Source organism: Oryza glaberrima, chromosome 6 (genome assembly GCF_000147395.1).
Source record: "Oryza glaberrima chromosome 6, OglaRS2, whole genome shotgun sequence".
In the NCBI taxonomy this organism is placed as follows: Eukaryota; Viridiplantae; Streptophyta; class Magnoliopsida; order Poales; family Poaceae; genus Oryza; species Oryza glaberrima.
Window position 1 is genome coordinate 28,887,218 of NC_068331.1, and position 18,836 is coordinate 28,906,053.

At 45.1% G+C, this 18,836-nt stretch overlaps 3 protein-coding genes and 1 long non-coding RNA gene across 6 annotated transcripts; 3 read left to right on the plus strand and 1 right to left on the minus strand.

The window, feature by feature from the left end:
- Positions 1-196: 196 nt before the first annotated feature.
- On the minus strand, positions 197-1,462 carry LOC127775730 (uncharacterized). 2 transcript variants are annotated; one of them, XR_008018027.1, is made up of 3 exons: positions 1,196-1,462; positions 632-1,029; positions 197-510 (listed from the first exon to the last, which is right to left on the minus strand). It is a non-coding gene; the product is annotated as an uncharacterized LOC127775730 (long non-coding RNA). The 2 variants fall into 2 exon arrangements; XR_008018028.1 differs by having other exon boundaries at positions 632-1,052.
- Positions 1,453-3,256, plus strand: LOC127775729 (expansin-like A4). Of its 2 annotated transcripts, none has more exons than XM_052302017.1 (3): positions 1,453-1,726; positions 1,834-1,934; positions 2,052-3,256. In XM_052302017.1, the coding sequence occupies exons 1-3, from the start codon at positions 1,552-1,554 to the stop codon at positions 2,721-2,723; spliced, it is 948 nt and encodes a 315-aa protein (XP_052157977.1). In that variant the 5' UTR covers positions 1,453-1,551; the 3' UTR covers positions 2,724-3,256. The 2 variants fall into 2 exon arrangements, with proteins under 2 accessions (XP_052157977.1, XP_052157978.1); XM_052302018.1 differs by having other exon boundaries at positions 2,058-3,251.
- Positions 3,257-10,449: 7,193 nt separating this feature from the next.
- On the plus strand, positions 10,450-11,579 carry LOC127777868 (uncharacterized). Its single transcript, XM_052304486.1, has one exon. The coding sequence runs from the start codon at positions 10,481-10,483 to the stop codon at positions 11,330-11,332; it is 852 nt and encodes a 283-aa protein (XP_052160446.1). The 5' UTR covers positions 10,450-10,480; the 3' UTR covers positions 11,333-11,579.
- A 3,326-nt stretch (positions 11,580-14,905) lies between these two features.
- LOC127777690 (uncharacterized) lies at positions 14,906-15,913 on the plus strand. The gene has a single exon (XM_052304302.1). The coding sequence runs from the start codon at positions 14,939-14,941 to the stop codon at positions 15,809-15,811; it is 873 nt and encodes a 290-aa protein (XP_052160262.1). The 5' UTR covers positions 14,906-14,938; the 3' UTR covers positions 15,812-15,913.
- The last annotated feature ends 2,923 nt before the right edge of the window (positions 15,914-18,836 follow it).

Consider the following 18,836-nt stretch of genomic DNA (forward strand, 5'->3'; position numbering starts at 1 on the left):
ATCAACACATGCTTGAAACTCTGTGATCAGCCAGCTGCAACCACCGTACTTCCCTATCAATCCAAATTCTGACAGAGACTCGTCAACGCTGTATCATGTAGAGCATCTAATTTGGGTATTAGAAATCAGCAAATGAGTATGTTGTTCATTCGATGGGTTAGATAATACTTTCGTTATATATAATCTCGTATTGATTCCAGAACAATCCCATATCCATATGATATCTGTCCACAGCTATGCGTTAACACATATCGATCATTGATTCGGCATCTTGGGTTTGACACTATGTTATTCGGACCAGATCATCCAGGACCATAATTAAGCCTCAATCGCCCAACCAATATCCAATTACAAATCCAATTAACTATTCACCTGATGACCTCAAGTAGTCTTAATGATGCGGACTTAATCAACAACTTCGTGGCAGGCACATCGTTTCAGTTTCATCTTTGTCCTCTCCACTGTTGTTGTGCTGAAAAGAAGGGTCTCTGAATCTGAAACTCTTTTGCCCTGCTTGAATTGACAGCAATTCACAACAGATGAGGAAGGTTAATACCACAAATTTAACACTAGGACAGCAGTCTGGAGAAGATCCATTAACTGAAAAGAGAGAGTTGATATATGATAGTACCTCCAAGCACACAAGGATATTATTCCATCTAGTGGCCGGTGACACTACTAGCTTAGGAGGAAACTAGCAGCACACTTGCATTGACACTATACTCTGAAAGAGACTTTTGGCAAAATCTGTGATGCAGCATCGATCCCTGTCAATTCCAAAGATTCCTCTAATTCTTCTTTGGATGGTGGCCAACACTCAGGCATTTGGAGCTGTTCAGCCCGTGTGCTAATTAAGCTTCGGAGGCTGTACACGTAATGTGGTCGCTTGTTTGTTGTGTCTGAACATTTTCTTCGTTTGCTAGCTAGCTGCAGTGGGCCAGTGTTGGCAGCACTCACGGGTCACCGAGCTTGCATTGTCATGTAATAGTAGGTGATCCAAAGTGTACTGACGTCTACTCCTAGATTGCCCTGCTAGAAGCTAATTAAGTGGCCTGACAATATAAAAGAGGAGATAATAATTGAATTGAATTGAAATTACTACTACAACTATTGTTTTGTTCTGAAAGGAAAGAGAGAATAAAATTGTTCAGAAAGGAGTAGCAATTATGGGCAAGAAAGGGAAACATGAGCTTACATAAATTACATAGGCTCGTGGCAGTCTGCTGATCGATCGGCTAGCTGGAGATCACGGGCAGCTTTAAGCTATACTACTAATATATGAGTAATTAACCACATACTAGTAATATAGTATCAATTAAAGAATATGAAGTAGGGTAGTAGGAGCAGCATGATGAAATTGATGATGGATGATATGAATATGCATGTCCCCATCACACACGAGTGACTCTCACCATCGATTTCTCAAGCTCTCGATCTCCACCTCGCATTTGCCTCTTCGATAAGCTATAGAGAGGCTATAATATATTGCAGCAGCAGCAGCAGCAGTGGTGGTGGTTTTGGTAGTGGCTGGGAGTACATTTGATTTGAGCCATGGACGACAACGGCGACGTCCATTTCTGCCACAGAGCCACCGCCGTCGGGGCGCTGCTTCTTCTCCACCTTGTCGTCGTCGCCAACGCCGCCGCCCACTCCTGCGATTGGTGCACCCCGCGCCACTCCACCGTCTCCATCCTCCCCACCCCCACGCACGCCGCCCATCTCACCGGCAAGTCATCACCTCAACTACCCACCCTACCTATGGAGTCGATCTACCTACGCATGCATAGTCCGATTCATGCATTATCTAAGCGATCGAGGTTTTCGTGGATGCAGGTGGCGCCTGCGGGTTCGGTGCCGCACCAATGGAGCTCAACGTTGCCGCCGTCACCGCCGACCTCTTCCGCCATGGCCATGCCTGCGGCGCCTGCTACCAGGTAGTTAACCTACTCTGCTTTTCTTTTTCAGTAATCCATTCCATGCACGCATCCTCAGAATCCGTCAAGGTAGCAAGCATGAGGAGGCTGATCGATTCTGCTGCTGGTTAATTTGAGATGCAGTTAAGGTGCAGAGACCGGAGACTGTGCGGGGAGGACGGCGTCAAGGTCGTCGTCGCCGACATGGCGAAGCAGCCGCAGCAGGAGGGGGAGATGAACCGGACAGCCGGCGGCTCGCTGCAGTTTCGCATCACCGAGGACGCCTTCGCGGCCATGGCCAAGCAGGGCGTCTCCGCTCACGAGCTCACGAGGCAGCGCACGCTAGAGGTGGACTTCAGGAGGATACCTTGCGAGTACAGGGAGAGCAGGAGGTTGGCGGTGAGGGTGGAGGAGGCGAGCAGGAACCCGACCCACCTCGCCATCCGCTTCCTGTACCAGGGCGGCCAGACCGACATCGCCGCCGTTGAGATCGCGCAGGCGAACGCTACACCGCCGTCGTCGTCGTACTATTCGTCGTGGAGGTACATGACGCGGCGCGACGGCGCGCCGGGAGTCTGGACGACGTCGCGCGCGCCGGCCGGCCCGCTGCGGCTCCGCGTCGTGGTGACGGCCGGCTCCGGCGGGAAATGGCTGCGTAGCGACGGTGAGGTGCTTCCCGCCGACTGGAGGCCCGGCGAGGTGTACGACACCGGCCTTCGGGTCACCGACGTCGCCGTGCGCTCGTGCAGCCTCTCCTGTGCCATCCAGGACATGGACAGCGATGATGGAGAGGAGGAAGAGCTCAGATGACAATTCGATCGACGTGATGAAGAAGAAGGCGTCCTTATGCAGAGGCGTGGAGGATGGGATTAGTCGGCGGCGGCGGCGGCGAGAGGCTTGGTACGCCACTGCACCGGCGACGCGGATGGGAGGCGGCAGAGGAGGAGGGAGTCAATACGCTTTGGAAGTTACAAAGCCAGGGGCTTTTATGTAAAAGTGAGAAACTGATAACCTCTCATCGCGGACCTGTGAAAAAATGTAGCCACCCATCGGTAGCGCAGCAAACTTGGACCTTCTTGGAAAGGCAAATTTTGCCATTCGACATGGCCACTTCGTGATATTTTTTTTTCTATAGGATATAGTAGAAATCGATATTTTGGAAACACAGTGTTAAAATGTGAATTTTGCTATTTTGATATTTTCGACTGATAAGAGTAGAGAGAAAACTTTAATAAAGTTCAAACATACTCCTCGCAACCTTGTATTCTTGTTTTCCCCTCTGCCGCCTCCTGCGGCAGAAGGAGAACAACACAGCATTGCAGAGAGATTGATTGGTCCTGATCCGGACAAATGGCTGTTGCGATCTCTTGTGGAGAATTGAGCAATAGTACTATTTACCTGTTGGAAAATGTATCGTCTCAGATTGCTAGTTCGCTCTCGATCAGAAGTGGACCACAACCAATGGGCCGGGCCGGTACGTGCTAGGAAACAGTGGGCCTTGAAATAATTACCGGGCCTTCATTTCAGGCCCATTAGCCGAGCCGAAGCCGAGGAAGAAAGCATCATCATATCTGTCTCCTCCCGAAACCGAGGACGACAAGAGCGCGAGCTCCGGCGATGGGCGGCGGCGGCGGAGGCACGACGTTCACCATCCCGCACAACAAGCGGTGGCACACCGTCGCCGGCAAGGGCCTCTGCGCCGTCATGTGGTTCGTACGCTTCCTCCCTCTCCCCAATCCCCTCGCCCATCCCATTTCCCCCCAAATCTGACTGCGACCTTCCCGACCTGCCTCCTCGTCTCCGCTCCTCTCCTCTCCCAGATGAGATCCCTCTCCTCCCCGCGGAGACTTCTCCTCCTAGATTCAACTGTTTGTGCGCTATTTATTCAAGAGGCAGGCAGTTCTAGATTTTTGGATGCCCGACTTGGGGATCTCTCGAATAGGGACCAGTTTACTCATCAGTTATCGTTTGGGCCATGGGACTCATCGCTGTATCAGCTAGATTTCCTCATGAATAATCGATCTTTTCTTTAACTGAAAAACATGATGAGTAAGCATTAGGCACAAAAAGCAAACATTGTGGAAACTGTTTCGCCAGATTCTTGTTTAACAAACATTGAGCTTTAGACAAACAGCAAATTAGGGTAAAAACCTGGTCTGTGAAGAAATGGCTTATACTATCAAACTGATCACCAAATAAGCACTGACAACTGAACACTCAACCACTGATAATTAAGCAATTTTGATGTCAGCACCACCGCCACTGAAAGGATCTACTGGGTACCAGCCTACCTGAATGTCACAACTTCACATCACAATCTTTAAAGATGCATGACTGTATAGTCCTTAGTTCTTCCGTCCAATCTCTATTATTCAGTCACATATTTTCTTATCTTTTTCTCGATGAAGTCATTTGCAGCCTACTTTTAAGCTTCTGCTCCAACAGCTTACTGTGGCAACATGATTATAGCAATTCATTGTTGAACTTTTTTTTAACAATGTGGGTTTTCAATATTTTTTACATTTATAACCTAATGTGGTGTCTGTACAGGTTTTGGGTTTTCTACAGGGCTAAGCAGGATGGTGCTGTTCTCTTGGTACTATGCTATTTCGATTTACTCCATCTTAAGTTATCTTGATTCATCTATTTTTAATAAATCATACTGCTTTCAGGGTTTGCGTCATCCTTGGGATGGTCATGATGACCATTCTCATGGTCATGGACACGAGCATGAGGTATTAAATCAAAACCATTTTTTCTTTGCTGGCATAATAGCTCATGTTTAAACTCCTTTTTATCAATAAGAAGCCTGTGGTGCTTGATTTCGGGTGTGTTTAGTTCACGCCAAAATTGGAAGTTTGATTGAAATTGGAACGATGTGATGGAAAAGTTGGAAGTTTATGTGTGTAGGAAAGTTTTGATGTGATGGAAAAGTTGAAAGTTTGAAGAAAAAGTTGGGAACTAAACCAGGCCTTCCTTTACCCTTTTCTTTGATTTTGGGAATCGAGAATGTAAAAAGTGCATCAGAATAAATGAGGGAAAATAACTGAAATTCTGGGTTGTTTTGTATCTTCCTGCGCTGTAACATTTGTAGGCACCTCTTGACTGCTAATCACAAAAGCACATCTACCGATTGTTTATTTTCATCATCATTTGAATGCCATTGCCAGTTCAGTTACTGGGGATACCAGTTACATGTCGATGTAGTTCAGTTAGGCATGACAGAATTTCATGGAGGTACCAAATGGATCAGATGATGAGCTCATCCTCCCTCCCTCCTGAACTGTAGCAATGCTCCTGTGTTGAGTTGTGAAAAGCAAATCTTGGGTATCAATAGGCCTTTTATGTTTGATGTCCGTTAGCAATGCCTGCCTGACAGTTCCTAGTCCCTAGTGATAACCTGATCCAAAGTCTTTTAATCAGATTAGTAATGGATTTGTATTGTCTCGTGCAGGGTTCATCGTCGTCTCATTAAACCAACTGCTTCTTAGTGGCCGAGGGAGACTCACTGCTTTGGTTGTTGCAATGAAAGCCCTGAAGTTAATAAAGTACAATCTATTAAAACTAAGATGGGTTTTCATGTTGTTTTCAACTGTTTAATGCAAACTGGTTAAGTATTTGCTTTTGAGATAGCTTCAATGGTGGAATGTGTGGCTGGAGAGGAATAAAAGAAATTTCAGGATGATCACCAGCAGGAAGAACGGGTGGTGGCCTTGGTGATTCAGAACATGAATGAAAGAGTGTTTACGATTAATTTCATAGGGTAATTCACTCTTTTATGCACGCTGTGAAAGTTGTATAATTCTGGGTTTGTAATCATTTGAAACTGTCATAAACACATCTTTTTCTTTCCTGCTTAATATAAGAACAGGCAGAGCTCTACAGTTGTTGCTCCAGAGTAGGCAAGTTGATTTCCATTTTCCTATTATAACTACATGATCAAATTAAAACACCGCAGCATATGCATCAGTTGACGGTCGTCGTCGTTTATGGATATTTGTTCATGGTTACAGCAATAGAAAGAGGAATGGTCGAGCTATATATGACTGAAGCAGGTGGTTTATTTAGAATGTTGCCTGAATTGTTGGCAAAAGTTTTTGGTGCAGTGCTTAGCTGCCTCACTCTCCCACTGATACTCCGCACTGCTGTAACTAACGGCTCGAGGAGGTCTGTTACTAATTGTTATGTACTCTTGGCGTGAATTAAAATCTTGCGATTAAGCAGCAGCTGGAGGGGCTTGTGAATAGTGATGTGTGGCAAGTTGGGTTAGTACTCTAGCTAGCTGGAACTGTGGCTGGGCCTCGAAGCACTCAAGCAAGTAGTGTAAAAGGCCACTTGGCTTGGCTTGGCTGGCGCCTATCGATCATCGATGGATGGATTGATCAGTTGTGCTGGAGGAGGCGATCGATGTGTTTCTGCAACCGAGGTCGATGGAGGCAATATTTGCACGCACGCATGGCATGGATGGATGGATCGATCTCCTCCAGCAGAGTAGAGCAGAGCAATGGAGAGTGTCAGATCAACAGGGCCAGCTATAGTATTATTATGTGCGACGGCCTGAATCTGAATGTCAGCTGTGGCAGGCAGATCGATCAAGTTGGCTGCGCTGGAGTATCTGCATGGATGCTCATCTTGATCACAGTGCTAGCTCAATGCATTGCTAGCCGTTTGCTTACGCTTCAGTACTGGATGGATGTATCGATCGACCAATATACAATTTGACAGCCAGCAGGTGATGTGGCAGGTCGTATATATTTATCGTTGACATCTGCCACAGCCCACGTGTGGGGTACATGCTAGCTGGAAGCCATGTCAGTGGCCAACTAGACACTTTTCAATTTTTACTCATTTTTCCTGTTTTTGTTCAGAGTTAGGGATTTGTGTTCAATTTAAACCGGTGGCGGCCTCCATGACCATGAGCTGATCTAGGTCGTCGACCCGTCTCAGCGACACTCCGCAATGAGGTAAGTACACTGGCCGTGGTGTCCTAGGGCTTGTTTAGGAAAGCTTCTCATAATCTAAAGCTCTCGTAAACATGACCCTAGTTTTGGTAGCTTAATTAGGAGGAATCTCCAGTAAATACACATACTACTACTATATAGCTAGCGATTAAACAAAAGAGACTCTTATGCCCTTTGATGCCTCTTGTTCCATCGGTTGATATATATAACTGAGAGCTAGCTAGACATGCTTATATATCGACCATAATATTGTGATATTGTCGTCTTGTGTGCTAATGCACCCATCGCCATTGATCGGTCAGTAAATTTCTCTTCTCGTTAATATTGTAGTGCTAAGTTACTGCTAACCAAGCATGCATGCACCATTTTGATAGGCAGGCTAGCTACCCGGGCGTTCCAATTCGATTGGGTGCAGCAGTAGGAGACATATATATTACAGTTAATTATAGTTAGGGTTCCAGTAGCTAGCAGCAGGGTTAGGTAGGTAGTAGCAGATCGATCAGCACGAAGCACAAGCGAAGCATCTGCCCACCCGCCGAGAAATTGCCAGCTGCAGCCTGCATGCCTCGATGGATAGATATACTATTAGCTTTGTAATTTGCTCCTCCTCGCCTCGCGGATCATGTCCTTGTAGCCTTGTCCGATTTAACCAATCATCATTCGCAGATCTCTTTCAATCGTCAAATTATAAACCTATCTATCTATCATTAACCACCCACTCGTGCGCATGCACTGATCACTAGCTCACGCTAGCTAGTATATCTATCTCTTAATTAGTCCCTGTTTATGGAGTTTGAGCTGTAGCTTTCTTCTAAATTTTTCAGCTTTTAGAAGCTCTTCCAAACAGTAACGGAATCTGAAAAATTAACTAGAAGTTAGAAGTTGAGAAATCCATTTGTTTCAAATTCTCACAAGTTAACTGTTTTAATGTATGACACTGTTAGTATTTTAGATACTTTTAATTATTTGTCTTATTTAAAAATTTTATTTAACTATTATTTGTTTTGTTGTGACTTGATTTAATATAAATGGTTTTTTAAGAATAACTTATGTATGCATAAAATTTAAATAGATGGTAAAAAAAATTAACGGTGTCATACATTAAAAAACAACAGAGGTAGTACTTCTTGGAATCTTAAATTTCCCTCAGTATCTTCATCGGCTGGCCGGGCCTCTCGATATGCATGCTGAGAACTCCTTCATCCCAAACTATAAGGCTCAACCATTCCTATTGCAAAGATTGAAGAAAAATTTAATCACCTTCTCGGTGAGATCACATCGATACTTGCTAGCAATGTGTTAGGCGGTTTTATGGTAGAGGATTTAAAATAAATTAAATTTAAATGATTAAAATGTGATAGTTAATGTATGCATGTAGGCAAGTTTTATATTATAAGACATGAAAAAAATGGTTCTGGGAGGGAAGGTGTACGATTAATCGATAGATGCCCACTTTAGTTGTTACCACCAAAAACTAGTTAAATAAAGCACAAACTTGATTTCGGCCACCAGGCATCAGCTAGCTACCCTTCCAAAGCTTCTTCTCTAGTTTGATCATTATCTAATATTTTTAGATCTTTCTAAAATAATCATTGTATAATTAAGTGTCTTTTTATTTATTTGTGTAAGAAATAAATGGATATTGTTGAATATACAACATGTATACAACTAACCAAGATTAATTTATGTCGGTATAATTCCTTATAACATTTAAAGCGGGATGCAATCTGCGAAACACGAAGCAACGCAACACCCTGATCGATGGAAAATAATTTTAGAGCCATGGAAGTTTTGTTGTATTTGATCTCAACACCTTTTAAATTGGTGATAATTAAACTAAGATAGAGAGAAAAAGTACTGAGTAAGTATACACCAGTGTCGTCGGCTAATAATTAAGTGATGTCTACTAATTGTAACTTATACTAGTACATTGTACAATACACAGTACAACACAATATGATCAGCAATGTACTGGCTAGCTAGAACTGAAGCTTGCATACTATAGTACACAGTATAGGTCTAACGTTTAGTGGCTGCATATGCAGGCAGCTGTCCTGTGTCTGATCTGGCCTTGAGATCTGTCCAGCTTATTAGCTAACTGACGACGCGTTATACAGTAGCTAATCTCCTAGCTTGTTTGTTTGTCTGCGTGCGACCATTGCATGCATGTCTCGCGGATCATGTCCCTCCCTGGCCTGCTGCTAAATTACTAGTGATCGATATATAATTGCTGATCGATCTGCTGCATCGATCGATCATTCATACGCGCATGCACACGCCCGACACAAATGTCCTCTCGAGCGTCGCGACTCTTGTGTTCGTTGCGAAGACAAGTACTACACGCTCAAATATCATATCTTATATATGCGTCGTATTAAGTGGGAACATAGTCTGTACATACAAACTTTACATATACACACTCTGTATACATCAACTAACAAATGTTATCAAAAATCTAAAAAAATATGTATATACTTTCAATTATATTACACCTAAGTGTAAAATCTTATCCTCAAATTCTTTATATTTTAGCCGTAACAGAAAAAAACAAATTTTAATAGTTTATTAAGACTATAAGACTGTCAAAATTTTATCATTTTTTTCTTCCTAAGTACGATGAATTTCAATGAGGCTTTACACGTAGATGTAATACTATTGAAAATGCATTTAAATTTTTTTAAAAATTTTTAGTAATATCTTTTAGTTGATTTGTAAGGTGTGTACACCTATAGGATATGTTCCCTGTTATGCATGTGTCCCTCTACGACACCAACGGTCAATACTAGGATACATAAATACGATACTACTATCACACATCTGTCTGTCTAGCTATCCCTGTGCTGGCCTAGCTAGCCTGCTTGCTGATTGCATTGTATTGCTCCTCTCCTGCATCTCTCCATATGCATGCATGCATGAGTGATGTGATCTACTTTCACTCCTTAAATTATAACCGTGCAACCCAACCCATACTAATTAACAGACGATGCAATGTAAAACTGATCAAGGCCTTAAGCAAAGTGGCCTAGCTAGCTGGCTTAAATTTCTCTTGACAAGTTACCAATTAAAAAGAGAGAAAAATATATATATCGTGATGACAGGAAGCTAGCTAATTAACCTTTTACAACTACTGCATGCAGCTTGCGAGCTTTAGCTCAGTTTTGATCAGGAAATGCACGTTAAGCTTAGCTTGCTCCGCTGTCACCCAATCTCGATCGATCTGATATCTGATTTGTTCAGAACACTATCACACAAATTACAGCTGATTAGTTAAGGGGGAAATTAAATTGAAGTGCAGAGACGACGTGAAGAGAGGTAGAACAGAAACCAAGAATGATCCCTCCACGGTGGCCATCCTGCAATGCCAGTTTGCCACTTGTCTCCTCTGACAATTAACCAGCAAAAACCTCAGATCGATCACCATCCACGCGCATTTCAACTTTCAACTCGCCCCATATCACATGCGTTTTTGTCAGACACCAACCAACCCCTAGCTTAACAAGCTGCTGCTTCACCATTGGTGAGTAGTGTTCGATCTCTTCTTAATTTGTTTATAAAAACCGCGCGCGCCACAACGCCGCCGCCACAGACGCACGCACGCAGGGATCGATGGCGCCCAGCTTCGCACGCTCCATCTCCTTCCCGCTCAGCCCTTCCAGGTCGTCGTCCAAGCACAGCTCTCCACCCGCAACGCCGGGTTACCATGCTCGATCCATCAGCCTCCCATGCCGCTCCCACCCAATCCTCGCCCACCTCCACACCCACATCCGCGCCGTCCGCTCCTGGGCGCACGACCCCACCTCCGTCGCCTCCGGCCTCGCCCACCTCGACGCGCTCCACGCCGCCCTCGGTGAGCTCCTCGACCTCCCCGAGGCCCAGGCCGCCCTCTCCGCCGCCAACGACCGCCTCCTCGACGCCTTCCTCCGCCTCGCCGACGCCCACGGCAGCTTCCAGGAGACCGTCGTCGCGCTCAAGCAGGACGTCGCTGAGGCCCTGGCCGCCATCCGCCGCCGCGACGGCGCGCGCCTCGCCTCCGCGGTGCGCTCGCAGCGCAAGGCCGGGAAGGAGCTCGCCCGCCTCGCCGCCGCCGCGAGGGACGGCGCCAGGCCGTCGCGCCTCGGGCTCGGCGGGAGCGCGGCGGAGGTGGAGGTGACCGGCCTGCTGATGGAGTCGGCCGCGGTCACCGCCGCCGCGTCCGCGACGCTGTTCAACACCGTGGCGTCCATGTCGGCGTCGGCTTCGGCGGCGGCGTGCTCTTGCCGGAAGACGGCGGCGTTGGTGTGCCTGATCAAGAAGACGTCGGCGTCGTCGGAGGAGGAGAAGGAGACGATGGCGCTGGTGGAGAGGCTGGAGGAGCTGGAGGAGTGCATCGATGAGCTCGACAACGGCAGCGACAAGGTGTTCAGGAGCCTTGTGCAGACCAGGGTTGCACTGCTCAACATACACACCCACATCTTCTAATTCATTTGCTACTAGTCGTCGCCGCCATCGTCGCCGTCGATCAATCACACGGCGAGCCGCCTAGCTACCTAGTCGATATGATCGTAGTCAAGTGCAAAGTGCTGTAAATATTCCAAAGTTTTTGTGCAGCTACGTAGTACATGGAAATGTGCTTCGTCGCTGTGTATTGCACCTGCATTCTGACACATGTACTGTTTTTGCCCTGTAAAAATGTGTGCGTTTTTACTCAGAATTTTCCACGACAGCTCATGCCGGCTAATTATAGCTCAGTAAGTTGTTGAGATGTTCACTTAATTTAGTGTTTCTGTGATTTACATTGTTCAAAGTATCAAGTGGTTTTGGAAAATGTTGATTCGATATCTCAAAAACAATACGTCCTGGGACGTCGTTTTGTGCGTGTTTCTTGCGCCTGATCGATGAGTATCAAAATTTAATAAAGTATATATGTATATGCTAGCTACTTCATGATACACATGCATGCAAAAAACCTGCTCCGATCGAGGAACTTGCATACGTTCTACTTCATAGTGAATGTGAGCATATATATATATATATATATATATATATATATATATATATATATATATATATATGTTTAGATTCATTAACATTTAAATGAATGTGGGCAATGATAGAAAGTCTTACATTATGAAACGGATGGAGTACTAGTAGAATTCCCCTTCAAAGTATAAACTATTATGCAGAAGAGTAAATAGCAGTACACAATTTAACTGGGCCAATATATGGATCAATATATGGAGATCGGTAACAGTAACGATGCACATGCAAATTAAGGCCCATCAATATTGTTGGTGGTACCAACTTGTAACGTCCCGCCTTCCCCCAGGCCGGGCCCGCTTACATCTGATAGCTTTCATAGGTCATAGACCGCCCTCACAGACCAACACATGTCTTTTCTGCACACTTTGTCCTCACTCGTGCGCACCTGGGAAGAATTTCTCGGTCGGTCACCCCATCCCAAATTGCTCCAGGCCAAGCACGCTTAACCCTGGAGTTCTTTGGAGATCGGTTTCCGGAAAAGAAGTTGCAACTTGTTGATATGAGTATTCTATTAATCCTATTAAGCCCTGGGATGTCACATCCTCACCCCCTTAAGAGAGATCGACGCCCCCGTCGATCAACCCCAGGCCAGGAACGTCCCCTCTTGGCCACGTCCATGTGTCTAGTGTCAGCGCATGTGCCATGCTGTGTGACCACTCCCGGTCCACACCAGCCATGCGCACCATGCGCACCCGGGAAGAATTTCTCGGTCGGTCACCCATCCCAAATTGCTCCAGGCCAAGCACGCTTAACCCTGGAGTTCTTTGGAGATAGGTTTCCGGAAAAGAAGTTGTAACTTGTTGATATGAGTATTCTATTAATCCTATTAAGCCCTGGGATGTCACACAACTCTTTTACTGAAAGCTATATTCAGGCCGCATATGTAGTTCCCGTAATGTTGGGGGGAGCTATTTATCAACTAGTACTCCTAGTTCAATTGCTAATGGAAACCGACCAGTTACAATGCACTGATATATTGCTAGTCTTATCTATAATTTTGCCATTGCAAATTAAATTCATGAATGGATATAATTGTACATATCACCTCCCCTCCATCCCGGCTTGTTCTGATTTGGCAAGTGATAGTGTTCCTCACCTCTTAGCGTTATTGACCGAATGTTATTTTCGCGAAAGCGCAAAAAGAATTGCACGTCGATATATTAGAAGAAAGCAAGGTTTCAATTACACAACGTAATCGTCCAGATTGCCATTGCTAGGGGACAAGAGAGAAAAAGAATCAAAAACCCAAAAGACCGAGAGAAACCTCTACGACTTAGTAAATGCTGCTCTTATACAACGGGAGGTTTATGGTGGAAAACTCCACGAAACTCCCGACAGGTCCCCAAACGTCACGGCGCCTGCAATATACCACAGACGGCCCTATTGTAGTATGGAATCCAAAACCACTAAGACTGAAAAAAGAGAGTAGCTGACAACCCTAGAGTTTTGCTCATTCCACAGCTGCCAGGAAACTAGAAGGAGCAAGGAGTCGAAGCCTTGAGAAGATGATCCGATAAACAGACCCTAAAAGATGGCCACCAAACCTGAAGAGAGCAACCATGGGAAGGGACGAGGTTTGATGAGCCAGAATGGGAAAGGACATGGTGCTAAATCTGGCGGGTGAATACACAGTTAAGAGTAAGCAAGCATTATTGTTTGAGAGTTTGTTCTCAGTAATCATATTGTTACTGACATTTATAACTCCAATTTTCTCAACATACATCTTAATAATTTTTGGTTGGCTTACTTTTACCGACCTGGCAAAAAAAAAAAAAACCTTGGATCAAATCACTTCAAGAGATAATACCCGTCCCATTTACACACCTCCTCAAAGGCCTTGTTTAGATTCCAACTTTTTTTTCTTCAAACTTTAAATTTCTTCAAACTTTCCTACACATATAAACTTTTAACTTTTCCGTCCAATTTCTTCAAACTTCTATTTTTGGCGTGGAACTAAACAGAGCCAAAGTATGATGAAACCACTAAGGAGAGAAGGCGTATGGGTGGATGGGGCGATGGGGAGTGAAGAAAAGGACAAAGGAAACGTGCGGCGGGCTTGGTGGGCGATGGAAGAGGACAAAACATGGCATGATGGATATGTTTTGCTGCTCGTACGTACAGTACTACTGACCGTACAAATTAACAAGCAGTTGATTGATGTGTTGCAAATGGGGCAAGACGACGCACCGGCCGGCCGGCATCGATCCCCTCCCCTCACCCGCGCGGGCGGCGGATCTTGTCGGGCGCTGGCCGACCAACGCTCGCTCGTGTTTGGGCGGCAGATGTCACAGATCGATCGATCCAGGCGCATGGATGGAGCAAACGGAACAATGCATGCCAAGGTAGCACGTCGCGCGCGTACTCCACTACTCCATATGGTTGGCGACGCCGGCAGGAAAGCTAGCCGGCCGATCGTGAATTGGTCGGTGTCGATACTGGGATATACACTCCACTATAAGTATATACCTTGTCTTTGAAATGCTTAATGCTGCAGCCTGTTGTATGGAATTGAACCTCCGGCCGTCCGGCCAAGGCACACGCATAGTACATGCTTCTGCTCTTGTTTGTTGCAGCCGACCTGACAATAAGAACCTGTGCATGTCGAAATTAATTGCCGGTGTCAAGGCCTGCCAACCTCAAGTCCATCGTAGCCTGTGTTGTGTGTGTAGTCTGGTTGGGCCGTTTGGTTGGGGAAAGTGAATTCATTTTTTTTCTATGTATGCGAGCAGCATGTAGCCTCTCTTCCCGATCGAGATGGGAGAAGCAAGCAGGACATACACGTGTACGTTAATCCACGAATCATTGGATGCACGACACCAACGTGTTGTACGCGTCCCCGTCCCCGTGCCTCGCGGATCCTGTCTCTCCTCCCAACTCCGATGATTCGTTTAGATTTCCTTCCATATTCCACCAACCCAACCGCTCACTCGTGCGCACGCTCCCATCCACCATGCATAATCCCACGCCTATATACGCGCCGCGCGCACTCACACCCACGACACAAGACACGCACGCACCATCACATCACCACCACCAAAGCGCGCAATGGCGCCTACCTTCTCCCGCTCCATCTCCTTCCCCCTCAGCCCCGCCAGGTCTTCCTCCAAGCCACGCACCCGCACCACCGGCCATCTCCGCTCCATCAGCCTCCCCTGCCGCTCCCACCCTCTCCTCTCCAACCTCCAAGCCACCATCGCCGCCGTCCGCTCCTGGCTCTTCGATCCGGCCACGCCCCCCACTGGCCTCGCCCACCTCCACGCGCTCCACGCCGCGCTCGCCGACCTGCTCCTCCTCCCGGACACGCGCGCCGCCTCCTCCCTCCTCGACGCCTTCCTCCTCCTCGCCGACGCACATGGCGCCTTCCAGGAGGCCCTCCTCCACCTCAGGCACCACGCCGCCGACGTCCAGGCCGCGCTGCGCAGGCGTGACGCCGCCAGGCTCTCCTCCGCGGTGCGCTCCCAGCGCCAAGCACACAAGGACCTCGCCAGGCTCGCCGCCTCCGTGCGCGGGGCCGCCACCAAGTGGCCGGCGCAGCTGCCGTCCTCCGCCACCGTCGCCGAGGTCGAGGTGTCCGGTGTCCTCGCCGACGCGATGGCCGCTATCGCATCAGCGTCCGCGGCCGTCTTCTCCGCCGTCGAGACCATGTCAACCATGGCCACCGCGGCGGCCGCGTCCACGTGCTCCTCCTCCTCATCATCTTCCAGCAAGACACCACTACTCATCTCGCTAGTGAGGAAGAAGAACAGCAAGTCGGCTGCTGCCGTCCCCGACGAGGAGAAGGAGATGGCGGCGTCGGAGAGAATGGAGGAGCTGGAGGAATGCATGGCGGCAATAGAGAGCGGCAACGACAGGGTGTTCAGGACAATCCTGCACACCAGGGTCGCTCTCCTCAACACACATGCTACCCTAATTAACTAATTAATTACTCTCTGCATTCCAAGTCCCCAAATTAACCCAATTAAGTGTACATAATGTTACTATTTGAACGAATTGAAGCAAAAGCTCTTGCTCGTTCTATTATCTCCTTCTCTCTGCCAGCGTCAAATATTTCAACTGCGTTACTTACCGTGATGCAAAGCAATAATACGCCTTAATCCTTGCTTGTTTGCAGGGGATCACAAGTTCAGAACCAACTGATTTCGAACATATAGATACAGAGGAATACTCTGTTAGTCTGTTTTGGAACATCTAATCTGTGTTTACGACATGAGCAATTCTATGGTTCTTGAGGAGGTACCAAAAATTTAGTGTAAAATTTGGTACTTCATAGTATCTCGATACCAAGAGGTATCAAATTTACAATAGAAAAAGTGGTACCTCATGGTACCTCCTTAAGGACAGTAAAATTGCTCTTACAATATATATTATTGCCAACATTATCGAATGCAATTAAGTTGATTTCGTATCACAACAATAACTACATTATTAAGCTCATGAGCTGGATGAGTGTCCAGTTCGTGCAGGTCATTTCACAGCGCTAGTCACCACGCTCTATCCATCTAACTAATACGCGTGGCGTGGCTCAGATCTGGATCGACCATTGCAAGGACCCAACCTAATTCACAAATTAAGCATCTTAACAACTCTTTGGTGCATGCTTATGTAAGATTAAATCGTGTCCCACATCTAGATCTCGACCAATAAAATTAATCTTCCCCGCTAATCGACAAGAAGCCCCCGAATATTCGGCACGCAGGGAGAAATGTACGGCTCGTAATGGATTTATTTTTACATGTCAACTAAATGGTTATAAAAAAATAAAAAAACTTGACAAAATATATTGATATACAATATATCACGCCACGAATATATAAGTTCAAATTTAAATTCTAGTTGTAATAAAAATAATAAATTTAATTGTGAATATATGTATACTAATTAAAGTTTGATTTGTTATTTTTTATAACTTGTAGAAGTCGAATTTAAACTTACATATTTGTGAGATGACATATTAAATATGATATTTATCTACGCCACGAACATATAAGTTCAAATTTAAATTCTAGTTGTAATAAAAATAATAAATTTAATTGTGAATATATGTATACTAATTAAAGTTTGATTTGTTATTTTTTAGAACTTGTAGAAGTCGAATTTAAACTTGCATGTTTGTGATATGACATATTAAATATGAAATTTAACTTGTTAATTTTTTGATTTTTTTTATAATCATTTAGTTGACATATAACAAATGAATGGATGCCCACCTACGTGATTAAAAGTTTTTCTTTTTTTACTAGCCATTCAGATTTCCCGATAATCTTCGGCCAACCAACCAGCATAAGTTACATAATATTTGTACACTTTCGGTACTTCTCTTGTGGGTTTATGTCTAACAAATTAATTGTATAACTCGACACGATGTTTTCGGTCGTGCTGACCCGCTCACCACACCGTCGTTATCCATCGTCCACGGCCATCCCTTAAAACCCGACCTCATTAATTAATCATACATCCTCTATCGAAATTCGGGTGCCGCAGCACCGGAGAGAAGAGGCAGAGCTCGCATTACATCATTGGATGAAGATGGCTGTTACCACCATCGCCATTGCCGACGAGTTTCCTCCTTCCACTCTCCCCATCCCAAGCTTGAAGACTAAGATATGGGGAACCTAGCAATCTTAATTAGTCACATGAAACATGGCAATTGGTTTTACAATATGTTTCAATATGTTTGAGATAGATGAAACAATGGCCACCAATTTCAAACTTCCTAATAACAAGTTAGGGCATGCATGTAAGTACTGAAAAATCAAAATGATTCAGATAGGATTGTCAATGAAGTTTGTTCAACTAAAGAAGAGCATATACTAATGTCGAGGACCGGGAAATGATTGAACCCATTCGTGCAAAACGGTCTTATCAACCTAGAATCGAATCTTCCTCTGAGATTTAATTCAGTAATTTAATTAGCTGTATAGAGCCTGATGATCATCCAGTAGAAGTAGTTAGGGGCTCTGCTGCTTGATGTCGTATATATGGTCGGAATGCATTCTATTAATTATCGATGGAGATATGATTAATGAAGCACCTTATATCCTATAGGTAGCTTGGTACCTAGTTAGGACTTAGGATCAGTATGCATTAAGCAGCACGATTTCGATTGGATTAGCAAAGCAGGTAGGAATAATTTGATTCAATTATTTAGCCGCACTTACCTAAAAAAAGCTATATTTACGCATAAAACGGTAGTACATATATGTCGATCGATGATCTGTTCGTTCTAGCAAGCTATTCAATATGTCTTTTGGTCGATAATTCGGCAGACACATCTGAAAAATCTATATAAACCGCACGTACGCACACACATGCGTGCACAATTAAGCTAATGATCGGTACTCAACCTACCTAGATAGCTACCAGCCGGTAGGAGAGGAGAGACCCAAAATTTATATTTTGGGACGACAACCCATTCGTGCAATATCGATCGTTACTGTCATATAGACCAGTACCGTCTACTAACTGATCAATCAAGCATGCAAGTGGTGATGATGAACTAAAATTTGTGATGAACATGCCGGGTCAAAGTTAAACTTGATTTGTTAGCTACTTCCTTCCTTGGAGACGGGCATGCCTCCGTGCATATAAGTGTGTCTTTGGCACCTGTGGAACAACTAATTAATCATGAGCACATGCATCATAATAGCCTGTCCTTTAGTATCCTTCTAGTACTAAGCCCAATAATGTTGTTTGGTGGTTTTGTCCATCCAAAGCTTAGAAATGGACAAAATAAGAGAAAATCGATGAATGAAAACGTACACATATATATGTTGAAATCGAATGATTGAATTGGAGTATATGATTGAATTGTGTGTCCCACCACATACTCGATCCCTTTCTTTATTTTAAAATATAAGTATTTCTAGAATTCAAAATTTATATCATCTTATAAGTATTTCTGGAACACTGATGGTTATCCGTGAAAATCTAAGCATTAATTCTC